Source organism: Silurus meridionalis, chromosome 19, assembly GCF_014805685.1.
Source record: "Silurus meridionalis isolate SWU-2019-XX chromosome 19, ASM1480568v1, whole genome shotgun sequence".
Lineage (NCBI taxonomy): Eukaryota > Metazoa > Chordata > Actinopteri > Siluriformes > Siluridae > Silurus > Silurus meridionalis.
In genome coordinates, this window is record NC_060902.1 from 17411773 (window position 1) to 17435772 (window position 24000).

Here is a 24000-nt window from a genome sequence, read left to right on the forward strand (position 1 = left end):
ACATTTGATGTTGTTGCAACAAATGAACTTTGTCATGATGCAAACATTTTGTTTGCATGGCCACATTTTCATGATATATTCATGTTTACACTGCTAGAATTTTGGCTTAATATTTAAAGCAATACTTCAACTTTTACCTCCATAAACCTGTAAAAAATTCAATAGATTTCACAAATAACAGTCGACTCCAAATGTATAACGGACACCTGCGTAGATGTTGAACTTGTCAACTGTATTTCTGTAGAATGTGTTTATAAATTATTCAGTAAAATGTGTATATGTATAAATGAATCTGTAAATCTTTCGGCTCCGTCCTGTCAGAGAGGTTAAGGTTACACCAGAATTATGAGTAGAGTTGTGTGGTGTAAGTTTATGACAAAACCTACAGAATGTTGTAAAGACCCAAAACCACTTTTGGTTTGCTTCAGTGATGGAAAGTTGAGAGAAACTCCAGAAGACATTGGTGAAATTTTCCTCAGTTTTATGATCTTTTATTGTTAAGGACAGAATGAAAGACCTGTCCTTGGACTAACTGCGTTACCCAAATGCACTAATAATGAAGTCGTTTGAAAGTGTAATTATTCCTTTAACAGTGATAAAGAAGACAGGAAGAGGAGGGGTGTTTCGAGAAGGTCTCATGAAGAATGACTTACTCTGACTTGTTGAGAGCAAGGCCAGTCCAGTATGTCTTGAGCGGGGCTGTGATCACGGCATCGAACAGAACCTGCTGGATCAGCTCCCTGTCACCTACAGCAAGTCAGAGGTGACATTCACAAATTACACAGTGTATAACGAGGATGAGGTACAGATCACTGAGGCGAATTACAAACACCTTCTGTGACATCAGCGTATCCAGAGACAATCACCATAATACAGGTGACCAGGGAGCTTTAGGTTTTTAAAAAGTGCTTAATTTTCAGCTTGTTGTAACACGAGATAAGACGATTAATGCATTTCAGGACAAAACTCTCTATTTTCCTTATTTCATTTTGAAACATCACTACATTTTACTATAAAAATATATTTCATTAATCATGCAGGTACACACACACACACACACACACACACACACACAGGCTTTAAGCAGTTTTAGTTTGTAGTCTCACACTTGAGATGTGGTTTGCGGCCAGTCAGGTAGAGTTTGATGGCCTGAACCTGCGAGAGGTAGCGGTGCTCGTGATGCTCGTCGGTGTTGCAGTACGTCCTGCAGACAGCAAACGTTAGCGTGTCTTACAGCTCCAGCAAAAAAAACATTGGAGGCGAAAATCTAAATCAGACTCTGTGACAATGAAAGTGACCGGGCACCTTTACAACTCTGAGTAATTAATCACCTCACATAAAAACACACGGGAACAATAGAAGGACAGTAACATCCTCACTCTCTTCATGGTGAAGGACAAACCGCTGTGAGTGTGTGTGTTTAATACACTCGTTAGCTAACACTGCAGTGCTGGAGGTCCTTCAGGAGTTTGAGGAGAAGTTAAATCGAGTTTGTGCAGACGTTAAATCAGATCACCTAATCCTCCACCTGACCATATTGCTTTACATAACTGGTACAGTTAGCTTAATATTACCAAGATTGCTAGCAAACGTTTTCTTGCTAACCATTATTATAGTTAATCATGTAATGTAACTTGCTAGTCAATTGAAATATTAGAATTTCGCTTCTTTTATTGTGTTAATACAACCAATGTCTGTAAAACTGTGTGCATGATTATAATTAGCATGTTGTTAGCTAGCAGATCTTGCTTAGTGCTTAACATAAGCAGAACCTATTATACCCAATCATTATATTATGAAAATACAAATATTGTTTCATGCTAGACATGGACAAGTTATATGAGGTATATAAGGTGCTTCATGCTACACTATGTGAAGCTAGAAACAGATCTATAAGCTAGTCATGATGCTATATGATCACATTAGCAATCACTGCTGATACATATTGATAAAACTTTCCTTATGGGAAAAGTTTCACATATTTCTAACAAGACGTGAGGACGTTGTGGATTTTTTTCTCCCTTCTATCTGCTTTTTGAACGCACAGATCTGTGGTGCTCTGCCCCGTCGATGCAGACAGCACTATTTATCCTCCAGAGAAATTAAAAGCGTCAATGCGTACCACTCATTTGCCAGAGCCACACCCGGCTGATCCAGATCACGCAGACCTGAAACACAGAAGACATCCAGATGTGCACCAGCAATCACGGCCCATATTATCAACCTTCTCAGACGTTTTGTTCGGAAGTAAAATTTTAAATGACATGAATAAATTTGAAGCAGTGTACCCGTGTGCGCTCCAAGCACTCAAACTATTAGAGCTAAAACTGAACGCTTGCTTCTAATAATGATCTATAATATTAGAAAGCATTCAATGCAGAGTGTGTGGTTTCTGCAGTGTTCTACGTCGTTAAACATCCTGAAGAACATTAGTGTGCATGAGGAACAGAGTGAAAGAGAGAGAGAGAGAGGGAGAGAAAAAAAAAATATGTACCCGCTTCCAGTGAAACATTTCCCTTAAAGAACTGCTTCCCATGGCCTTGAGACAAAGCCACTCCAATACTATACACACACACACACACACACACACACAGACACACACACACACACACACTTTATTCAATAAAAATCATTATTATTAGAAGTTTTATAATAAGTATGTGTGTGTGTGTGTGTGTGTGTGTGTGTGTGTGTGTGTGTGTGTGTGTGTGTGTATGTGTGTATACCTGTATGGAGTTCCTTCAATGTCGGTGAAGTAATAATCGTTGTGCATTGATAGAACTCGTTTCTGTAGGAAATACGAGACATTAGACGTTAAAGATATCGGTTGTGTATAGGTAAAGAAAGCTACTGACACTCACCCCATTATCCACCGTCCTCTTCACATCCATGGAGAAGGTACCGGTTTTTCTGTTCACCATGGCGTTCCTGAGCTGAAGCAGAAAACACAAGAGTGGACAAAAGAAAGTGATATATTATACAACATTACAGTCAGGATTCTGACTGGTTGATTTATTGATAGTTGTAGTACAGCTGCAAATCGTAGGTTTATTTTATATTATTAGTTGTTTTGATACATTATTGTTGCTATAGCATACTTTTGTGTTCGAGACTGTACATAAAGGCTGTACTCTGTATGGCCTGAATACCGAAACATGATTGGCTCTTGTTTTTTATGATTTAATAACATCAGTACATCAGCACAGAGTCTACCAGTAACCCTACCAGTAACTGTGTTTCTGCATTTACATTATTACCACAAAACAAGATTTAATTATAAAACCAGGTTTATGAAGTTCATAGTGTGATATATTTTAAAGTGTTTTACTGGAACAAAATAATAAAATATTCGTACATAATTGTCAGAGTCTTCCCACTCCACCTCGGACAGGTCAACACTGCTGTACTGGGCCTTCCGTCTCTTCTGACCGTTCTGGTACTGAACACACACACACACACACACACACACACACACACATATTCACATACACATACACATACAAGAACAGCTTAAGAGCAAGTTTAAAAAAACAAAAAAAACTTGGATCACATGAGTCACATGACGTCCACAAGATGGAACAGAATGAATGTAGAAGGAGATGCAGTCGTTCTCCTGCACAGTCTGCTTTTAACCGCAATCAGACACACACTACAAAAATACAAAATAAAACCACACACACACACACTGATAAATCATACAATCACTTACTTCTCGAACCCAAACCCTTACAATTGACCAGGTAGACCTTAGACATTAGACCAATTTCTTCTACAGATTATGTTAAATGTTTGAAACACTTTTGCTTTTTGCATTTTTCGTTGTCCAAGACTAAGACGCTCCTCAGCAGTATGTGATTTTTTATTATTTTTGTGTACGTTACAATACACTTTATTCCCTACCTTTTAAGAGGTTGTAATGCGTGTGCATTCACACTAGCAAAATACAAGTGGGAGTGTCAAGATAAGGAAAAACTGGAGCTTGTGGGTGTGGCTTCTGCAGAGTCTTTTTAACACAAAAACTGTAAAATAATAACAGTAAAAAGTTTCTTGCTAGTGTGAAGGCAGGAGAAAAACCTAAAATAATAATAATAATAATAATAATAATACATTAAACACAGTCAGTTTACTGATATTGTAGTATGATAATGTTAATAACTTACAGACTCTATAATAATAATAATAATAATAATAATAATAATAATAAAATAATTGGTACACAGTTAGTCATGCTACTAAATAATAGATAAACAAAAGAAGAATTCACAGATTGATCAGCTGAGACAAACACAACAGTAACAAAAAGGTACAATAAACTCAGTCTAGGCTCAAACACACACTTATACACACACTCTCACACACACACTCAGCATGGTTGAGCGTCGGCCAGTGTGGTTTGCACAAAACACAAAACTATATGCACACAGTGGCACAAATACCGTGGCTAACACAATAATACTAACATGGTTACAGAAACACACACACACACACACACACACACACACACACACACACAGTCACACACAGTGACTGGATGTTAGGAGAGGAGGGTCTCTGTGGTTACCTCGGCTCTCAGCTCAGGCCTGGCAGGCACCTGAAGGAGCTTTTACTCCTGCATGCAATACATCAAAGGAAAAGGGTTCGCATTACAAAACTACAAAACTCCCAGCATGCACCTCTGCATCCGACCAGCCTGGCATGGTACAGGACTTTCCCTGTATGAGTTATTAGGTGCAGTAATAAGGGATTATTATTATAACTGTATTATCAGCTTTACGAGTTTGTACAATCTGTGCATCGTGCATCATTTTATTGTTTTGTTTTTGTCACAGAACAAGTAACAGTTATTAAAACTAATACAGTACATGTTTAGTGTGTGATGTTTTATCAAACAAAATGTTAAACTTTTTCCTATAACTTTTTATAACTACCACTATATTTGATCTAATAGATTTGTATTTAATTTTATATTTATAGTTCTCTTTATTTAATCCACCATTTTCTAAAGCAGCTGATTGGGGTTACATTTCACTGCAAGCGTATCTGTATATAACTATATGTATGATACGATGTTTATCTTGCATCTTAAATAAAACAAATGACTCCCCTGACTGGCAGCTACATCATACACACAACTAAAAAAAGCAAACTCTGAAATTACATTTTCTAAGGACAAAAATTAAGATGATGATTATTACTACAGTGCCATGACCATACCACACATGGTCACATGACCATGTCCATAGGTTTATGGTTTATCATTTGGACATTATTATCTCATTTATAATAAAATGATAAACGATACACAGACCATGATTTGTGTTTTGGCGAGACTTTGGACTGAATGAAGTTTGTGTGTGTTTAATGTTCAGTGCTGTAGGAAGCAATAGTTGTGTGTTTCCTTACCAGATGTCGGAGGTCTGGATGCATGAGGATGTAGCCGTTATTGGTGACGGCAAATGCATAACCGTGAATTCCCAGCTGCAGGAAGAACACAAGGATTTAATATGATCTGGATATTTTGTAAAGGCTTTGCATAAATAAATCAACACTGTTGATGAATGTGTGTGTGTGTGTGTGTGTGTGTGTGTGTGTGTGTGTGTGTGTCTTTATACCTGTCAAGACAGACATTGCGTGTGGTACCTTGTGTTTCGGGACAGTTTTCATCAGGTCTTGAATAGGAATGTCTATTCCCACTACACCCAGGAGAATGCCCTGATTTTTCTGTTAAAGTAAAATGGAAAGAAGAAGATTAGCAATTGAAGGTTAACCAAAATAAGCGACGTATCACTTATCCACTCACACACCACACACATATACACACACCGTCTCATTCTTTGTGCTGAACACAGGCATGGCCACCGTGGTCATGGGATTTGGCCCGTGGCGTGCAGAAAGCTGGAGAAAAATTCAGAGAAAAACATCAGGAGGTCAGAGTGATATGTGCAGGAGTTAATATTACACCCTTATATACACACACCTCATGGACAAAAGTTTTGTGGAGATTCATTCAGCTATAAGGGTGTTAGTAAAGTCAGGTACTGATGTAGGTGAGAAGGTGAGGAGACCTGGAGTGCAGTCAGCATTCACATTCATTCCAAATGTGTTCAGTAAGGTTAAGTTCAGAGCTCTCTAGCAGGAGATCTTCCACTCCATACCATGTAAAGCACAGGGGCATCATCATGCTGGACATGTTTGGGTCTACCAGTTCAAGTTATGGGAAAACTGTGCAGCCAAAATAAAAATGAAAGCACACTATTTAAAAACCTTCACAACACTCTGAAGGAAAGTCAAAGATACTCAATTTAAGAGTGAGAACATTTTAATATTATGTACACCATCCAGCCACAACCTACAGACTTTTAATTAAACTATGCATCTTAGGAGTTGTTTGTGTTGTTTGTATCATTATGTTTCATGTGTTTGTCTTATCACTGTCAAGAATAAATCACCATAATTCCACAGTCATCTGTATCTGAGAGTCCAAGGGCACAGAATTAGCCCTGCAGTCTCAGTGGGAGAGGAATATTTACTTCATCTGTCAATCTTAGTGACACTAGCCAATTATTTACTCTTAAACATCAGAGGGCAGATAGCTTTATCCTGAGAGTGTGTTACTGTACTGTAGCATGAGGTTGACTGGTTTCACATGCCTCAGAGAAAGCGCATGTTAGCCTTTACCTTCCCTGGGTTTTTGCTGTCATATAGTAGGTGAGCGCTGACTAAATATGAAAGAAAATGGATAGAAATGTCCTTTGAAAGTTTTATAGATCCATGTAGTAAGGATGTGGTAATGTGTTCAGTAACACTATGCATACTTTTATTTTATATTAATGTCATTTGAGTTCAATAACAACTGGATGTCACCCTGAAATCTTGCACAGAATGCAAGCAGCTAGCCTACATATTTCTAAATGATAAGCAGTAAATAAAATAATGCTCAAGAGATACAATAGGAATCGTTTTTTTGTTACGGTTTTAGACATTAAAGGAATAATCCTACATCATGCTCATGTCCTACATCCTACCCAAACATTTTCTAAACAACACTATTTGCTGTAAAGCCGATTTATTACATTTATTAGCTACACGATCTGAGAGGAGAAACTTGAATCGTTTAAAATCGAATCTAAAGAAAAAGCCCCCAGAGTGCATTCTGGGAAATGACCCTGTGCTCCGTACAACCCCTTATTCTCCTTCACCTCTCCTTTTCTCTCTCTCTCTCTCTCTCTCTCTCTCTCTCCTTTTCTCTCTATGCTGTCACTTTTATTACAGCTTTAGGAGATAAAGGCCAATGATCCTCGGAATGATGAATGGAGCATCTTCCAGAGCGAGATACTACGATCGTACACTGCAGGAGGACAGCCCTCTGTATGTGTGTGTGTGTGTGTGTGTGTGTGCGTGTGTGTGATAGAGTGTATATGGAGGCATAAAATCATGAGAGTGTTCAGGTGCACATGTGTGATAGGAACAGTGTGTGTGTGTGTGTGTGTGTGTGTGTGTGTGTGTGTGTGTGTGAGAAACAAGTAGTCAGATGTAGGATAGGCTGACCCGCATTCACCGTTTTGCTATAAATTTAATTTTATACACGATGTACATCATACATACACATATTTACTGCATTACATTTACTACCATTTTAATGTTAAAGATTAATTCCTTCCTTCATTCGTATTTTCAATTTTACCATTTATATATTTATTTTTATATTTATACATTTATATTTTTATATTATATATGTGTGTGTGTGTGTGTGTGTGTGTGTGTGTGTGTGTGTGTGTGTGTACTAAAATAATATTTATAATAATGTCTTACATATAGGAGAGTGAATTGTTTTAAATATGTACACTACAAATTTAAAAACTGAAAATGGAAATGTTTTACCTTATGAGCCTGAGCGAGCTACAGAGACAAAAGAGACAATACAAAATAAAGATTTTGATGCTAGAATAAGACCATTTTATCAATAAACGCGTGTTTTCTTATTCTCTAGTCAGATGGAAGAAGAGAACGTTGAGAACACTGAAGGAAATAATAAAGCTATTAATAAGCAATCATTTACACAGGGGGAGGGGCTGGAGAGAGTCAGGCTTTCAGTCACTCACCCACACACGCACACACACTCACACACACACTCAAATAGCCTGCTGTGTGTGATATTACACAATACACTTTACATTGAATGTTATAATGTCACATTTACTTGTTCATCATTATCATTAGAAAGTGTTGTAATGGAAGCAGAAGCTCACCGCTTGGTCCACGTAGGCCTCAGTCCACACCGTGTCGTGCTTGTGGTCGATGACTTTTGGACGACTCATGACATGAAGGTACCTTATTACATTCTCCTGAACATCGGCCAGGGTGGAGATCTGACTAAAATAGCCTGCACACACACACACACACACACACACACACACACACACACACACACACACACACAGTTATTAAGTTTGTAATGTGTGTTTAAACCGGAGTGATGGTCATGTAAGGCACATACATTAGCACTGATATCACTCTGACACACAGTTTAATGAAAAATAATCATTAAAACAAAAGTGTAAAAAAAAAAACATTTAAATTTGTATCAAATATGAAGCATATGAAAATAAATGCCTGTATTTTGTCCACTTTTGTCAGTGTTTCGACACTCTGTAAGGCTAAATGTTTTGTGTGTGTGTCTGATAGAGGAAGAAAGACAGAGAGAGAGAGAGAGAGAGAGAGAGAGAGAGAGAGAGACAGAGACAGAGAAACAGAAAGAGAGAGAGAGAGAGAGAGAGAGAGAGAGAGGGGTGGGGAGAGAGAGGGGTGGGGAGAGAGGGGGCTGAGAGAGAGAGAGAGAGAGAGAGAGAGAGAGAGAGAGAGAGGTGTCCACTCATCCATGTCAGAGGCACACAGCGCAGATCAGCACGCAGCAGCCAGAGGGCCGGAGCTGACAGGAAGAGTGATTTAGGTTCACTTGAACTTTGACCCCTGTATGTCAGTTCTGCACACTGAGAGTGTCGCAGTCTCCATTGTGCCAAATCACCAACCTATAAGCAACTCCTAACACCCACCCCCATCACACACACACACACACACACACACACACACACACACACACACACACACACACACACACACACACACACTGCCTAACACAATGAATGTGTCCTGACTACTGGATACCAAATACAGTATATAATAATAATAATAATAATAATAATAATAATAATAATAATAATATATGAATCAATCAATCAATAAACATAAATATTGATATTAAAAATACATTTAAAGCAAAAAAAAGTTCAAAAAATCAATACAGGGATGATTAAAACACTGATATAAAATGCTAAAGGATTTCATTAACTAATTGTAATTTTTTAAAATAATTTCTTATTATTTATTTTCTTATTATTAATTTAAAACTTTTTCTAAAAGTAAAAATGTGATGTAAATATTATATATTACATTTTGTATATATGTGTCTTTTCTTTTGTTTGAGTTTTTTAGTGGTGTGTGTGTGTGTGTGTGTGTGTGTGTGTGTGTGTGTGTGTGTGTGTGTGTACCTTTGTTGGCGCATGCCATCCATTTAAGGTTATCTGCAAAAGCTGATTCTCGTCCAATCAGATAGGGGAAAATGCGCACCTATGCAGATAAAAAAAACATGACAGTTAGCACACCATCTACCGTTCCCTTTCTCTTAATATCTCTTACATTTCTCTTTCATTTCATTTCCTTCTTTCATTGCTCTTCATTTTCATACATTTTTGTCATTTGTCACCTCCTCTCACTCAGTCAGTGATTAATCCTGCAATGAAGTCACCTGTATGTTTTACATTTTATTTTGTCCTGCATGCTTTTATCTTCTACTATTTTATCACTCCATCTCTCTCTCTCTCTCTCTCTCTCTCTCTCTCTCTCTCTCTCTCTCTCTCTGTATCAGCCTCGTTCCCTTTTTTTCCCACTACATTGCTCCCATCTGTCCAGTATTAATGGGTTTTGATTTCAGCTCATTCAAAGGAGTTCCAGTGCAGCAGCAATGCGACATTTACACACACACACACACACACACACACACACACACACACACTCTGCGCAGCTAAAGATGTATTTTACACCCGCTGATCTGCACATGAGCCAAATATGTACACATGGTGTGTGTACTAATCACTGCAACACAACACTATACATTATCACACACAGCATTAAACACCAACACAAAACACTAATCACTGCCACACAACACTATACATTATCACACACAGCATTAAACACCAACACACAACACTAATCACTGCCACACAACACTATACATTATCACACACAGCATTAAACACAGACACACAACACTAATCACTGCCACAACACTATACATTATCACACACAGCAATAAACACCAACACACAATACTAATCACTGCTACACAACACTATACATTATCAAACACAGCATCAAACACCAACACACAACACCAATCACTGCCACACAACACTATACATTATCACACACAGCATTAAACACCAACACACAATACTAATCACTGCCACACAACACTATACATTATCACACACAGTATTAAACACCAACACACAATACTAATCACTGCTACACAACACTATACATTATCACACACAGCATTAAACACAGACACACAACACTAATCACTGCCACACAACACTATACATTATCACACACAGCAATAAACACCAACACACAATACTAATCACTGCTACACAACACTTTACATTATCAAACACAGCATCAAACACCAACACACAACACCAATCACTGCCACACAACACTATACATTATCACACACAGCATTAAACAACAACACACAACACTAATCACTGCCACACAACACTATACATTATCACACACAGCATTAAACACCAACACACAATACTAATCACTGTCACACAACACTATACATTATCACACACAGCATTAAACACCAACACACAATACTAATCACTGTCACACAACACTATACATTATCACACACAGTATTAAACACCAACACAAAACACTAATCACTGCCACACAACACTATACATTATCACACACAGCATTAAACACCAACACACAACACTAATCACTGCCACACAACACTATACATTATCACACACAGCATTAAACACAGACACACAACACTAATCACTGCCACACAACACTATACATACACACAGCATTAAACACCAACACACAACACTAATCACAGCCACACAACATTCTACATTATCACACACAGCATTAATCACCAACACACAACACCAATCACTGCCACACAACACTATACATTATCACACACAGCATTAAACACCAACACACAATACTAATCACTGCCACACAACATTCTACATTATCACACACAGCATTAAACACTGACACACAACACTAATCACTGCCACACAACACTATACATTATCACACACAGCATTAAACACCAACACACAACACTAATCACTGCCACACAACATTCTACATTATCTCACACACCAACACACAATACTTATCACTGCCACACAACACTATACATTATCACACAGCATTAAACACCAACACACAACACTAATCACTGCCACACAACATTCTACATTATCACACACAGCATTAAACGCTGCCCCACAACACTAATCACTGCCACACAACACTATACATTATCACACACAGCATTAAACGTCGACACACAACACTAATCACTGCCACACAACACTATACATTATCACACACAGCAAAAACACAAACACACAACAATGAACACTACTACACAACACTATACATTATCACACACAGCATGAAACACCAACACACAACACTAAACACTACTACACAACGCTATAAATTATCACACAATACTAAACACTTCCACACAACACTATACTTTATCACACACAGCATTAAACACCGACACACAACACTAAACACTATACACTATCACTCACAGTGTAAAACACAAACACACAACACTAAACACTTCCACACAACACTATACATTAGCACACACAGCGTAAAACACCAACACACGACACTAAAAAATACTACACAACAGTGTACACTAGAGACCTTATTCTAGTGTCAGTTTCTCAGTGAATGAGGGATCAGCTCTGGGTTTTTCCTGCAGCCTCTGGGGTTCCAGCTAGACAATGACTGCATCAGCATTTTTAAAACATTAGCATTGAAATTCTTCAGAGCGACTCGGATGGGAATTAACCCACCATGAGCTACTGAAATGACCTAAACATTCCCGCTGGAATAAAACCACATTGCCGCATGGAACACATTTATAATAACGACACATCAAGGAGAAAAGGAAAATGACTGTAAATGGGTCATTTAAAAAAAATAAAATAGAGAATTAAAGAAACACTTAACTGGAATGGAATATACAGTACAGGAGCCAATAACAATAAAAACCTTTCTAATGCTTTTAATCCAATTATATTCCCTGAATTTTCATTATTGATAATATATTTTACAGTCCGTTTTACCCCAATTTTAGGTTCTTATTGTTGTGTTCTTCCATAGGTGAAGTTTCTCAGAGTTCTGCCTTTAAATAAACTATACATTTAAAACTGTAGGTTCTCAGGGTCTTTCTCAGCATATTGTAGGTTTTCTCAGCATATAGCACATGACCCACAAACCAATATTCCCAGGAACACATGGACACAAAGTCCACTAAATTATAATTTTCAAGATCCTGAATGTCCTGTGGTCATGTGATCCAGTGTTCCTATGATCCTTCCAATCACCTTAATTGCAGTAAGGGTCTATATCAGGATCACATTTGGGGTACAGGTTTTCAGGTTTCGTGTTTAGGCAGAATTTAGATTATAATAGTTAAGATAGTTTTGGTGTTTGATGCTTGGTGTTAAAACAGAGGTTAAGACACTGAACAGACACTCAGATAAATGTCACCTGTAGGATTTCTAAACAAGAGTGTGTGTAAATGTGGGGGATTTGGGGGACGTACCTTCCGCTCGGGCCAGTTGTACTTTTCAAAAACGTCATCATACATTTCAGTGGCTCCGTCCGTCACGAGCATTATGGCCTGGCTGCACTCACTCCCACGGCCTGCTTGGTTAAACTACACACACACACACACACACACACACACACACACACACACACACACACACACACACACACACAGAGGTAAGGTGCACATTCATGTAATATATTTGTGTACAGTATTTGCTGCTCTCCATTTTCACCCTCTATTTACATTATACATCATGTCAACCTGAAGGTTTGTTCTATAAAAAAACTTTACTGTCACACACTTTAAGTGTGTGTGTGTGTGTGTGTGTGTGTGTGTGTGTGTGTGTGTGTGTGTGTGTGTGTGTGTGTGTGTGTGTGTGTGTGTGTGTGTGTGTGTGTGTGTAAATGCAGTGTGCTGTGTAATCCGAGCCTCAGGCTGCAGCACTCCCGGATGAAGTCGTTGAAAATCTCAGTGCGTCTCAATGTGGATGATCATTAATCTGATGGATTAAGATCCATGGCAGTAATTAACTCGTTTATTGACCCGAGACAGAGAGAAGGTGGCAACTGAGAGCTGACATCATCCACCAACGACAGCCGTGTAGACACACACACACACATGAATCACATTGGCTCGGTGCAACTTTGCCCATCCACATAGTCAGTGTGTATTCTTTCAGTCATGAAGGAAGGAAGGAAAAAAGAAATAAGAAAGTAAAGCAAGAGCCAAAGAAAGAAGGAAACACACACACACACACACACACACACACACACACACACACACACAGCATCCCATTAGGACACTGCTCTTCTCGATTAGCATATTTATTAGCTTGCTATAATGAAAGTGATAAATACAATACAGATATGGTGCTTTTGCCCTGTCAACCCTCTCATCTCTCTCCTTCTCTCATTCTCGCTCTCTCCCCTCTATCATCCTATTCCTGTTTCTCGTTTTCTTCCCTTCCTCCATTCCTCTCCATTCGTCTGAGAAAGAGAGATAAAACGAGTCAGTGGACTGCCTCTGACCACTATCTCCTCTGCGTTGTGCTCTCTCCACTGCGCCTGTTAATCAGTGATGTTAATTACTGCTATTAATCACAGTGAGGCTCTGAGAGGCGGAGAAAGAGAACGCACACACACACACACACACACACACACACACACACACACACACACATATAGTGACTGAGCATCTCCTTTCCTCTATCTCAAGTGAAAGAAATTATATTGGATTATATTGCAAGCCCCGCCCCTTACCCTAACCTTAACCAATCACATCGTTACAGAACGCTTACAGATCAGTTGTGGATGTAAGACCATGTGGGTGACCTGCTCAGAGATCATGCAGTAATGAAGAAGTCACAATCACCTCACTGAGAATGGTGAAGGCTTCAGTCAGAGCGTCTCCCAGCAGCCCGAGACCTTTCGCAAACAGTCGGTCCAGATGAGATCGGAAATGCTGCAGGAAAGTAACAACAAAAGGGAACTCAAAAACATCCTCCATTTCAGAAAACACAGAGAGGTGCTTCTTTTTATTTGATTAAATAGAGTAAAAAAAGAAAGAAAGTAATAAAAAAAAGCTTAAAGAATGAAGAATGAAAGAATGAATGAACAATAAAAAGCGTAAATAAATGAAATACAGTGCAGCCTCGATACTCGTGGGGGTCACGTTCTCTGACCCCTCGCAAGTAACAAAAAATGGCAAGGTTTCGATTCTCCTTTTGATGTTTATGTTAATGTAAGGGAAATTTTACATGTACTATAGTGTAAACACAACAGAAATTGTGAATTACTTGTTATAATATTTAAATGTACTTCTTTAAATAAAATAATACAATAATAAATTAGTTTTTGAAACATTTTTATGTAATTTATTATTAGAATTTATTAGTAATTATTTATTAGTACAAACTCTGTGTTGAAATGTTTCTCCAAATGAGTGAGTGAGTGAGTGAGTGAGTGAGTGAGTGAGGAGGAGTGAGTGAGTGAGTGAGTGAGTGAGTGAGTGGGTGAGTGGTGAGTGGGTGAGTGAGTGAGTGGTTGGGTGAGTGAGTGAGTGGGTGAGTGAGTGAGTGAGTGAGTGAGTGAGTGAGTGAGTGAGTGAGTGAGTGATTGAGTGAGTGAGTGAATGAGTGACTGAGTGAGTGGATGAGTGAGTGACTCACATCTTTATTGGTTTTGTCAGCCTGCACCAGAGTTCCATTCAAACACGGTTCCACATAATGAATCTCCTGATTGTACTGCAAAATCACAGAACACAGAGCAGAGAAGCAGATAACACACTCGTTCACACATTCATTCAGCCCTTCATTTACTCCCTCACTCATTCACTCACTGCACACTGTACATTAAACTTTGCACCCTGTCAGTGTGTTACACACAGCAATGATGTTGAAGAAGTCATCGTCTCCCAGCGTGTCCAGGATGGAGGACACAGTCTGCCGGGCGATGGTAAGTCGGAGACCCTTCATACTTCCACTAACGTCCACTAGAATCACCACATCCTTCGGAGACGTAGCTGCCTGGATGTACCTGAGGAAGAAACACAGACCCATGATGAGGTTAAAAACACTATGTTACTGTCAGAAAAAATTATCAACAATTTCTGACCAATCAGAGTCTAGAATATTGTGATCTAATCATTTCTATGACCTCCTAGATCACAATCTTGGTTTAATTACATCCTCAATTTTTCCACAAAAACATTCCAAATTGTTTTGAATGTTTCAGGAGCTCAGGGCAAAACACCTGATGAGGAAAAACCATGCTTTCCATTTCTTTCCTTTCTTTCTTTTTATCTAGAAAGGTTTGTGGACACCTGACCATCAGATTGGTATCTGCTTCTGTTGGTACATCCAATTCCACATTTAGTCCCCATTTGCAGTTTTAATAACTTCCACTCCTCTGGGAAGATGCTTCACTAGTGTGATTATTGGAGATTTGTGGAGATTCATTCAGCAACAAGGGTGTTAGTAAAGTCAGGTACTGATGTAGGTGAGATGTGGAGGTTCCTGTGGTGCAGTCAGAACTCGCATTTATCCCAAAGGTGTTCAATAGCAAATCTTCCACTCCAACCCATGTACAGTAGATCTTCATGGAGCTGGATTTGTGCACAGTGGCACTGTCATGCTTTGAACCAAACAAATATATAAATAAATTGGTCTGGTGTTTATGAGAGAAAATGTCTGGCTCATACCATTTTCTGTTGCGGCAGTCGAATGAGATGACTCCGTGCTCATCAGGATGCCACTTCACTCCTGTAACGAGGAAACACAAAGGAGGAAAGAAGGAACGGGGACATTGTTGTGGATTAGATTTTTAGTTCAAGTGACAAAATGATCAGCTCAATGCTTCTGAATGCTGTGAAGCTCTACAGTGGATCTTCTCTGCTATGAACTCGAACCCTTTTGATTCTTTATCTTTATTTATTATGTAATTATTAATCAGTTAAATTGGATTTATATGAAATAACTGTCATTTTCTAAATTTTTATTGTCTCTTGTTTAGAATTTTGTCCTATTGAAACTACTACTACTACTTACTGTAAAATTAGATTTACTGTACAATTTACTGTAGATTTATATATATTATAGTTCTGTATACTTTATATGATATACATTTACTGTATACTTATATAGTATTTGTAGCAAACAGTTTTTTGTTTTACATGTTCACATGCATTTGAAGTTTAAATTGGTTGAAGTATGAAATATATATATATATTGATGGTATCAAATGAAATGTCCAAGTTTGTTCTTTTCAAAAACAAAAATCTATACATTGAAAAAAAAAATACGTGTGAAATAATATATATATAAATAATCATCTATAAAATGTCAATAACGTATTGAATGCATGATGTACGACTGCCTGGGTTTGATTCATTTCAGCAGTTTTACTCACTAATGGCTTGTAAAATAAAACACACACACACACACACACACACACACACTGCTTACCAGGGTATTGTCTGAAAAATCCTTTAGCACTTCCAAAATACTGCCAGATGAGTGAAGGGTCCTTCTCGAAATTATCCACAAACACTTTATTCAGAGCCTCAGACCAATACACACCATTCACTATATCAGGATCTGAAAATGTGGAGAGTTATTTTGAAAGAATTGATGAAAAATGTACTTATTACTTATTTCTGTAGTGCAACCCTGTGTACAAAGGTTTGTGTACCAATGGAACAATGACATTTTGTTGAGAACCTTTTTAGCAAACAATTAAAAAAACATTTAGCTATTTATATTTAATAAATGTAAAAAAAAATGTACAGAATACAATAAAATTGTACTTGTGGCATGTGTGGAGGTTTGGACAATCTTCAAGTTATAGTCTACAGGACCTATAGAGGAAGCATCGTTTATTGAACATACATGAATATTTCACATCAAGGACTGAACGAAGAGTTCCTGAAAGATCACATGACTTTTTGCAGCAGTATCTCTGTTCTGACTTAAAACTATTGGACTGAAGCTCTGAGAAATTAAATTAGCGATATTATCACCTACACACTCTGTGTTCCGGCTGCGCTGACAGTTTCGGGTTTTGATGCTCGACTTCGTTATATTGTGAGCATTCAGATATTCATCAATCAAAAAATGCAGAATATCTTTTCATTTACTTCTAAACACCAAAAGAAAAAACATATGCGCATCCATTTTCATGCATCACTCCACCATCCTGCTTTCGGCTTTTTTCCACACTTATTTTTCATTGTACAGTGTTTTGTCATGGCTCTAAATAGAACAGAGGAGAAGCCTAAAAAATACTATTTACCTTCAACCCCTATATCTCCTTCTCCTTTGGTGAAGACCCTAAATCACTTCACTTCCATTGTTCCCTTAATGAACTCCAACAATAAACACAGAGAGTAGTACAATAAAAGACCATTATAGACACACAAAGACACTTCGGTCACATTGAGAAGTGACCACACAACACTCTCTCTCTCTCTCTCTCTCTCTCTCTCTCTCTCTATCTCTCTCTCTCCCTCTCTGTCGTTCTCTCTTCAGGTGATTATTGACCAGTAGCGGGGTGCTGATGATAAGCTAATCTTCCTCAGATCAGTGGAGCAAGACATTTACATCTCACACACACACACACACACACACACACACACACACACGCACAGTATCTCTCACTATATGTATAGGATTAAATGTATAAATTGCATGCCCCACTGAATGATGTGTGTGGGAGTGTAACTCTGTAAGGATGTCACTTGCTGGTTCAGGTGATGAGACAGTTATTGATGACCAATGTTTTTAATTTATTATTTAAATGTACTCCATTTACTGTGTAATATTGTAAGCGTAAGTCAGAGAACATCATAATCATTTATTAAGAGCCAATCCTAAACAGGAGAATCCAAAATGCAACATGGGAAACATGGGACCACGTACACACATCGTAGGATTGGTCCCTGGGATCGTCCAAGGTGTGAAATGTTTCACGTTTATCTCTTTACATTTGGATTTATTTTATTTAGATTTAAATCTGGAATCTGAAGAGCAGGAAATATCCTGAAGTCTGTTATTTCCACTGTCGCAGCAGTGTACTGCAATGTTTCCGTGACAGGAGGCAATCACTCACTCGTCACCTTGTGTGTATGTGTGTGTGTGTGTCCAGCTTACCTTTGTTGTACATGTTGGTAGGGACCTGCACTACGCTCAGACTGAGGTTTACTGACAGGTTGTTAAAGTGATCGTTTGGCTCCAAGATGAACTCCCCTCCCAGCTCCACGCTGTTCCCATCCTCATCCACTTCGTTTATTAGGACCGCGTTGAAGTACTCATACTGCGCACACACACACACACACACCTTGAAAATCCATCATGCAGCGAAAATCTATGACACACATTGTGTTGTCACCACATCATTCCCAACATGTGTCTGAATTAACTGCATTTTGTCTGATCTTCTGATTCTCACTGTGTGACCCAGAAAGAACATTTTGTGTACACGTAAAGATTTATTTTTTTCCCTGAAAAAGACTGTCAGGATCTTGACATTCTGTGACTGTTATTGTGATTTGGCCACCGGATGCCGCCACTGGACTCTAACACCCATATCACTGTGTACTAAGTCAGGCTTACAGTGGTGTAAAAGTGTTTGCCCCAAACCTAATAACTGGTTGGGCCGCCCTTAGCAGCAACAACTGCAATCAAGCGTTTGTGTTGACTTGCACTGAGTCTGTTACAGCGCTGTGGAGAAATTTTGGTCAGAATTGTTGTAATTCAGCCACATTGAAGTGTTTTGGAGCATGAACCGCCTTATTAAGGTCACGCCACAGCATCTTAATAGGATTCAGGTAAGGACTTTGACTAGACCACTCCAGTCTTAATTTTGTTTTTCTTCAGGGCTCCACAGAGGATGTTTCACCGTTCCCGCAAGGTCTCCTCTCTGCGCCTGAGCTCCTGCAAGGTCTTTTCTTCACTCCCAAGCTCCACTGGAGGTGTTGCATCACTCGCAGCAAGGTATTAGCTTTGTACCCGAGCACTGGCAACGTAGACTCATCACTCCCTAGACACCTCTGCTAGAGGTGTTGCATCATTGCTGAGCCCCGACACAACGGTCTCTGTTTCCAAAATCTGGCAAAGTAGGAAGCTTTGCTCCCGAGGTCTGCTGGAGGTGTTTTATCGCTCTCGAGCTCCAGGCAAGGTAGTAGATTTGTACCTGAGCACTGGAAAGGTAGTCTCATCACTGCCGAGGTCAGCAGAAGGTAGATACTTTGCTTCTAGGCACAGCTGAGGATGTATTTCCGCTCCCCAGCCCCAGAGAAGGTCGTTGCGTCGCTCCCGAGCCCTGACGACTGGTTTCTCTGCTCCTGAGCCCCCAAGTTAGTCGCTTCACTTTTGCAATCTGGATTTTTGTTGTTTATTTTTCCCCCAGAGTCCCTGTGTAAGTCTGTTTTATTCCTGTATTGTATTTAGTCTTCCCTTGTACCCAGAGTCCTGTGACCTTTAGTGTGCTTCCTCATTTTGGTCTTTTTAGTTTCTTATGTCTGGTTTTGATGTTACATTTATGCAAGTGTTGTGATTCCTTGTGTACCCTGTTCTGAAGTTTCCGCATAGTTTATACTATTAAATCACTAACTGCTACTTCAGGTTATTTCATGTTTATTTGTTTGGAGTCTCCTCTTCTGTCCCAGTTTTACCCCAGTTTTCATGCTTCAAGTTTTATTGTTGCTGTAATTAATTTATGCTGTTTGTTTTTGCTTGAATCTACTGATTGGTAATAAAAAAAAGTTAACCAATCATGTTCTTGATATTTGTAGTCTAGTGTTTAGATGATTAATTTTAGTAGTTAGCGGTTTCAGTTTACACAAAGTATTCACTGCTAAACATGTTCCACCTTTTAAGTAACAGCCATATTGCAAAATGGATTAAATTAATTTCTTCAATTCTACAAACAATAACCCCTAATGACATTATAAAACCGGTTCATCTTTGCAAATGTATAAAAAAAGAAATAAAAATGTTATTCAATTCTTCATTCAATAAATGAAATTCAATACTATGTTGACGTGCCTTTGGTAGCGATTACAGCTTCACGTCTTTCTGAATAAGCTAGAACCTAGGCACACCTATTTTGGGCCATTTTTCTCTAAACCTCCTAATCTCCATGTAGGATGGGGAGCGTCAGTGCACAACCATTTTTTTCTCCGGGGAATGTGTACTGGGTATTCACGCGCTCACACTCATGTTCACACACATGCTGTCAAGTCTTCATCTGTTACACACAGTGTCAATTGATGTCTCTCTGGCTCACACAAACCACACACACTTCCCTGTCTAACAAATTGTCATTAACTTTGCCTACTGTGTCTTTCAAGCTGTGAGCTGCATATGTTGCAAAGCCTGCACGTGTCACGCGCACGCATGGGGAGTATAGAAACCCTTTAGTCACCGTAGTGAGCAAGCCTAATAAAGGTTAATAAAGGGAGGGGGCGTGGTTTGTACCCTTAATTTGCATATTGCTCATGCTAATGAGTAGGTCGTTTTTTAGTTACCTTTTTTTTTAATTATTTGACTGAATTTTTTTGCATAACGATACATTGACTTGTATAAAATTTCCATCCGTTTCATTTATGTGTTAAATAAGTTATTTCTTGGATTCTGCTCGGTGCATTTTAAATTGCTAATAATTAATTTGTATTAAATTGAGTAAATTTCACTTCATCAAAACTGATGAGTGGACAGATTTTGGAGAACATCCGTTGCAGGGAAAGAACTCAAATCTTCCTGCAGCAGAGGTATAATAATGCAGCCATGCAAATGTATATATTTAATTATTATCAATTAATTATTCACATATGCGGTACGCTGATTGCGTCATTAACCCAAATTTGCAAAAAGCTGCAGAAATCCAACAAAATCTGGATTTTTCATTGCTAAAAGGAATTTGTTAACGAGTTCATTATTCCGGGGAAGCCGCAGTCACTGATTTCTCTCAAAACGCTATTTGTTGCCGTGATTTTCCCGCTTCGAGCTCGGACTCGACACGCCATTAATCATAAAGCCGAGCGGGGAACCGCGGAGGAGCTGCAGGGTTACACCCCAAACACACAACCAGGGACCAGGAGAGTCACAGTCCCAAACCCGGGACACGGGGAAGCTGCAAAACTACACCCCAAACACACAACCAGGGATCAGGAGAGCCAGAGCCCCAACACACGTGTCTGATCATGTCGGACATTTCACCAGAGCCCAACACACGCGTCCGATCTTGTCGGACATTTCACCATCCTACAGATAATAATCATACAAATATAAAACATCAAATATCTATAATGCTTTTTATTTATTTTATTTTTCAAACAAAACAAACCGCGTTAAGATTATTTACAATTATAAGTTTATAATATTGAAAAGCTTAAAATACGGACTTCATATTTATTTAAATCTTATTGAGTCATTCTTTTTATTGCATTTATTTTGTCAATTATAAATAATACGTTATTTTATTAATTAATTAAATTATTTATTTTTATTTATTTATTATAGCTCGATGTTTTCACATAAATACATTGTTCCTAATAGTGAATTCCCATGAACTGTAGATGGAGTGGACACTGAAGTGTGAGATACAGGTCTCATCTCAGGGATATTTAAAAGTATTTATTCATTTATAAAGTATTTTTATTTAGTATGTTTATTTATTAAGTGTAGTGTGTGTGAGATTGGATGTGAGTTGTGTGAACCATGTTAAGATGTTCTTTCTCCCACTACAGATTGTTCTGAAAGACATGCACATGTTCTGGAGCAGTTGTTACCTGCAGCTCGGGATTCTCCTCGTGCTGTAAATGCGCCTCCTCCGCCGCCTCCACCAGCCTCTGCAGGAGAACAACACAGCTGTAACTCTCATCGTGCACGAGCTTCCAGACACAGAGGTCAGCTTTCAAATGTTCAACTATGAGATTGTGTTTGTGTTACTGTACTAATTAACATGAGTCCCAGGCGGACTGACCAACAAACACTCATTTAACCTACTTACAGAGTATTCGAGGTCTCTGCTCTATTAACGGGTCACCTTAGCGTGTGTGTGTGTGTGTGTGTGTGTGTGTGTGTGTGTTCGGGTATTGCCTGAGGACAGGAAATTAAAATGTCGCAGTAGGTCATTGAAATTTGGTGCAACGTAAACAAAACGCAAGTCACAGCAGACCTGCAGCTGGAAATTTCTGACAGCCGATTTGCAATTTTTCCTTTAAACATTTTTTTTATTTTAGAGAAAAACTGACGGGTTTCGAAAAAAAAAAAATTCCACCAAAACACTCAAAGCTTAAGTCAGTTTTCTATTTCTGCGCTAATGACTGCCTTTTCTTTCCTTTCTTTCATTTCCTCTCCTCTATTATGAACAAACAGTCCCTTCATTATTTATTTTTACTATTAGCCAGTAAACGTGTCTGCACTTTATTTTTCCAACACAATTTTATAGGAAAAAAAAATAAAGACTAATGTTTATCATATTTCTTTTCTGAAATAGAACTGAAGGTTAATAAAAGACACGTGTTTTGTCATGAAATTACATTTAACAAAATAATCTCCTGCACTTTTCTCCTAAGAAAGTGCACCGGTTTATCATTTTTTTTCATACTGTAGCCTGTTTAAAGAGTGGTAATATATTCTATTTATATTTCAGTTATATATTCTAGTCGATTCCACTGACTATAGCTATAAATTCAAATATTTTTGTTCGCTTTTATGCTGATTTTTCTACACGTTTTCTGTTATTCACTTCGCTTTTCGAGCATTTGAAAACAGGCGCTAATGTAGACGCTATTGTTGAGTTCAGCTGAATTCATATCTACAGATTGTGTACTAAAGCGCACAAACATAATGCAGGTGGGCTTCTCTCTCTCTCTCTCTCTCTCTCTCTCTCTCTCTCTCTGCGACTCTGTGATAACGGGATTTCTATCACATCAATAACACACACATCACATTTAGAGAGAACCACAGTGACACTGAGACGCGGGGGACCGCGGTGTGGAGGGGAGACACGTTTACACACTCATTTATACACCATGATTTATACACATCCGGGAACAACAACAAGAAAAAAACCTACAGATTTATATATAAGGTGTATAGGTATAACATCAAATTAAATAAAAACGCATATTCATTAAACATAAAAATTGTACAAGGACATACTGCAGCAGAGGAATTGTATAATTAATAATAATAATAATAATAATAATAATAATAATAATAATAATATAAGCCGCAATTTCTTTCATGAACGGTACACTAAAAAAAACTTAATTTTGTTCCTAATCAGCAGGAGTTGATTTTACTTTCTGTAATTAAAAGAAATTGTACTTTTAACCCATCCCTTCTTCCTTTATATTTTTGATGTTATTGCCCCCTCATGACCACTCCACCCTTGCTGGCAGATGGATCCAGTTGTAGCCCAGATGTAAGAAATGAAACGCTCGTTATGGTTGTAAAAACATTTGGGGGTGTATTTATTTCTAAACTACATGATTTTTGGAGTTTTTGGTTGCAGAATTATGATTAGTGTCAT

At 38.4% G+C, this 24000-nt stretch overlaps 1 protein-coding gene across 3 annotated transcripts in view; it reads right to left on the reverse strand.

Annotated features, from left to right (window-relative positions):
- cacna2d3 (calcium channel, voltage dependent, alpha2/delta subunit 3) overlaps positions 1-24000 on the reverse strand; it is a 39612-nt gene that overhangs the window by 8090 nt on the left and 7522 nt on the right. For 2 of the 3 annotated variants that reach the window (XM_046875296.1, XM_046875299.1), the window contains exons 4-24: positions 22250-22309; positions 18609-18771; positions 16926-17057; positions 16163-16223; positions 15348-15498; positions 15132-15206; positions 14336-14425; positions 12956-13069; positions 9549-9627; positions 8250-8383; positions 7882-7899; positions 5824-5895; positions 5641-5721; positions 5404-5478; positions 3356-3439; positions 2862-2933; positions 2727-2788; positions 2495-2562; positions 2123-2168; positions 1107-1204; positions 654-747 (exon numbers count right to left, since the gene is read on the reverse strand). In XM_046875296.1, coding sequence (XP_046731252.1) covers positions 654-747; positions 1107-1204; positions 2123-2168; positions 2495-2562; positions 2727-2788; positions 2862-2933; positions 3356-3439; positions 5404-5478; positions 5641-5721; positions 5824-5895; positions 7882-7899; positions 8250-8383; positions 9549-9627; positions 12956-13069; positions 14336-14425; positions 15132-15206; positions 15348-15498; positions 16163-16223; positions 16926-17057; positions 18609-18771; positions 22250-22309 — 1829 coding nt within the window. The remainder of the gene's footprint in view (positions 1-653; positions 748-1106; positions 1205-2122; positions 2169-2494; positions 2563-2726; positions 2789-2861; positions 2934-3355; positions 3440-5403; positions 5479-5640; positions 5722-5823; positions 5896-7881; positions 7900-8249; positions 8384-9548; positions 9628-12955; positions 13070-14335; positions 14426-15131; positions 15207-15347; positions 15499-16162; positions 16224-16925; positions 17058-18608; positions 18772-22249; positions 22310-24000) is intronic. The other variant, XM_046875297.1, reaches the window with a different exon arrangement.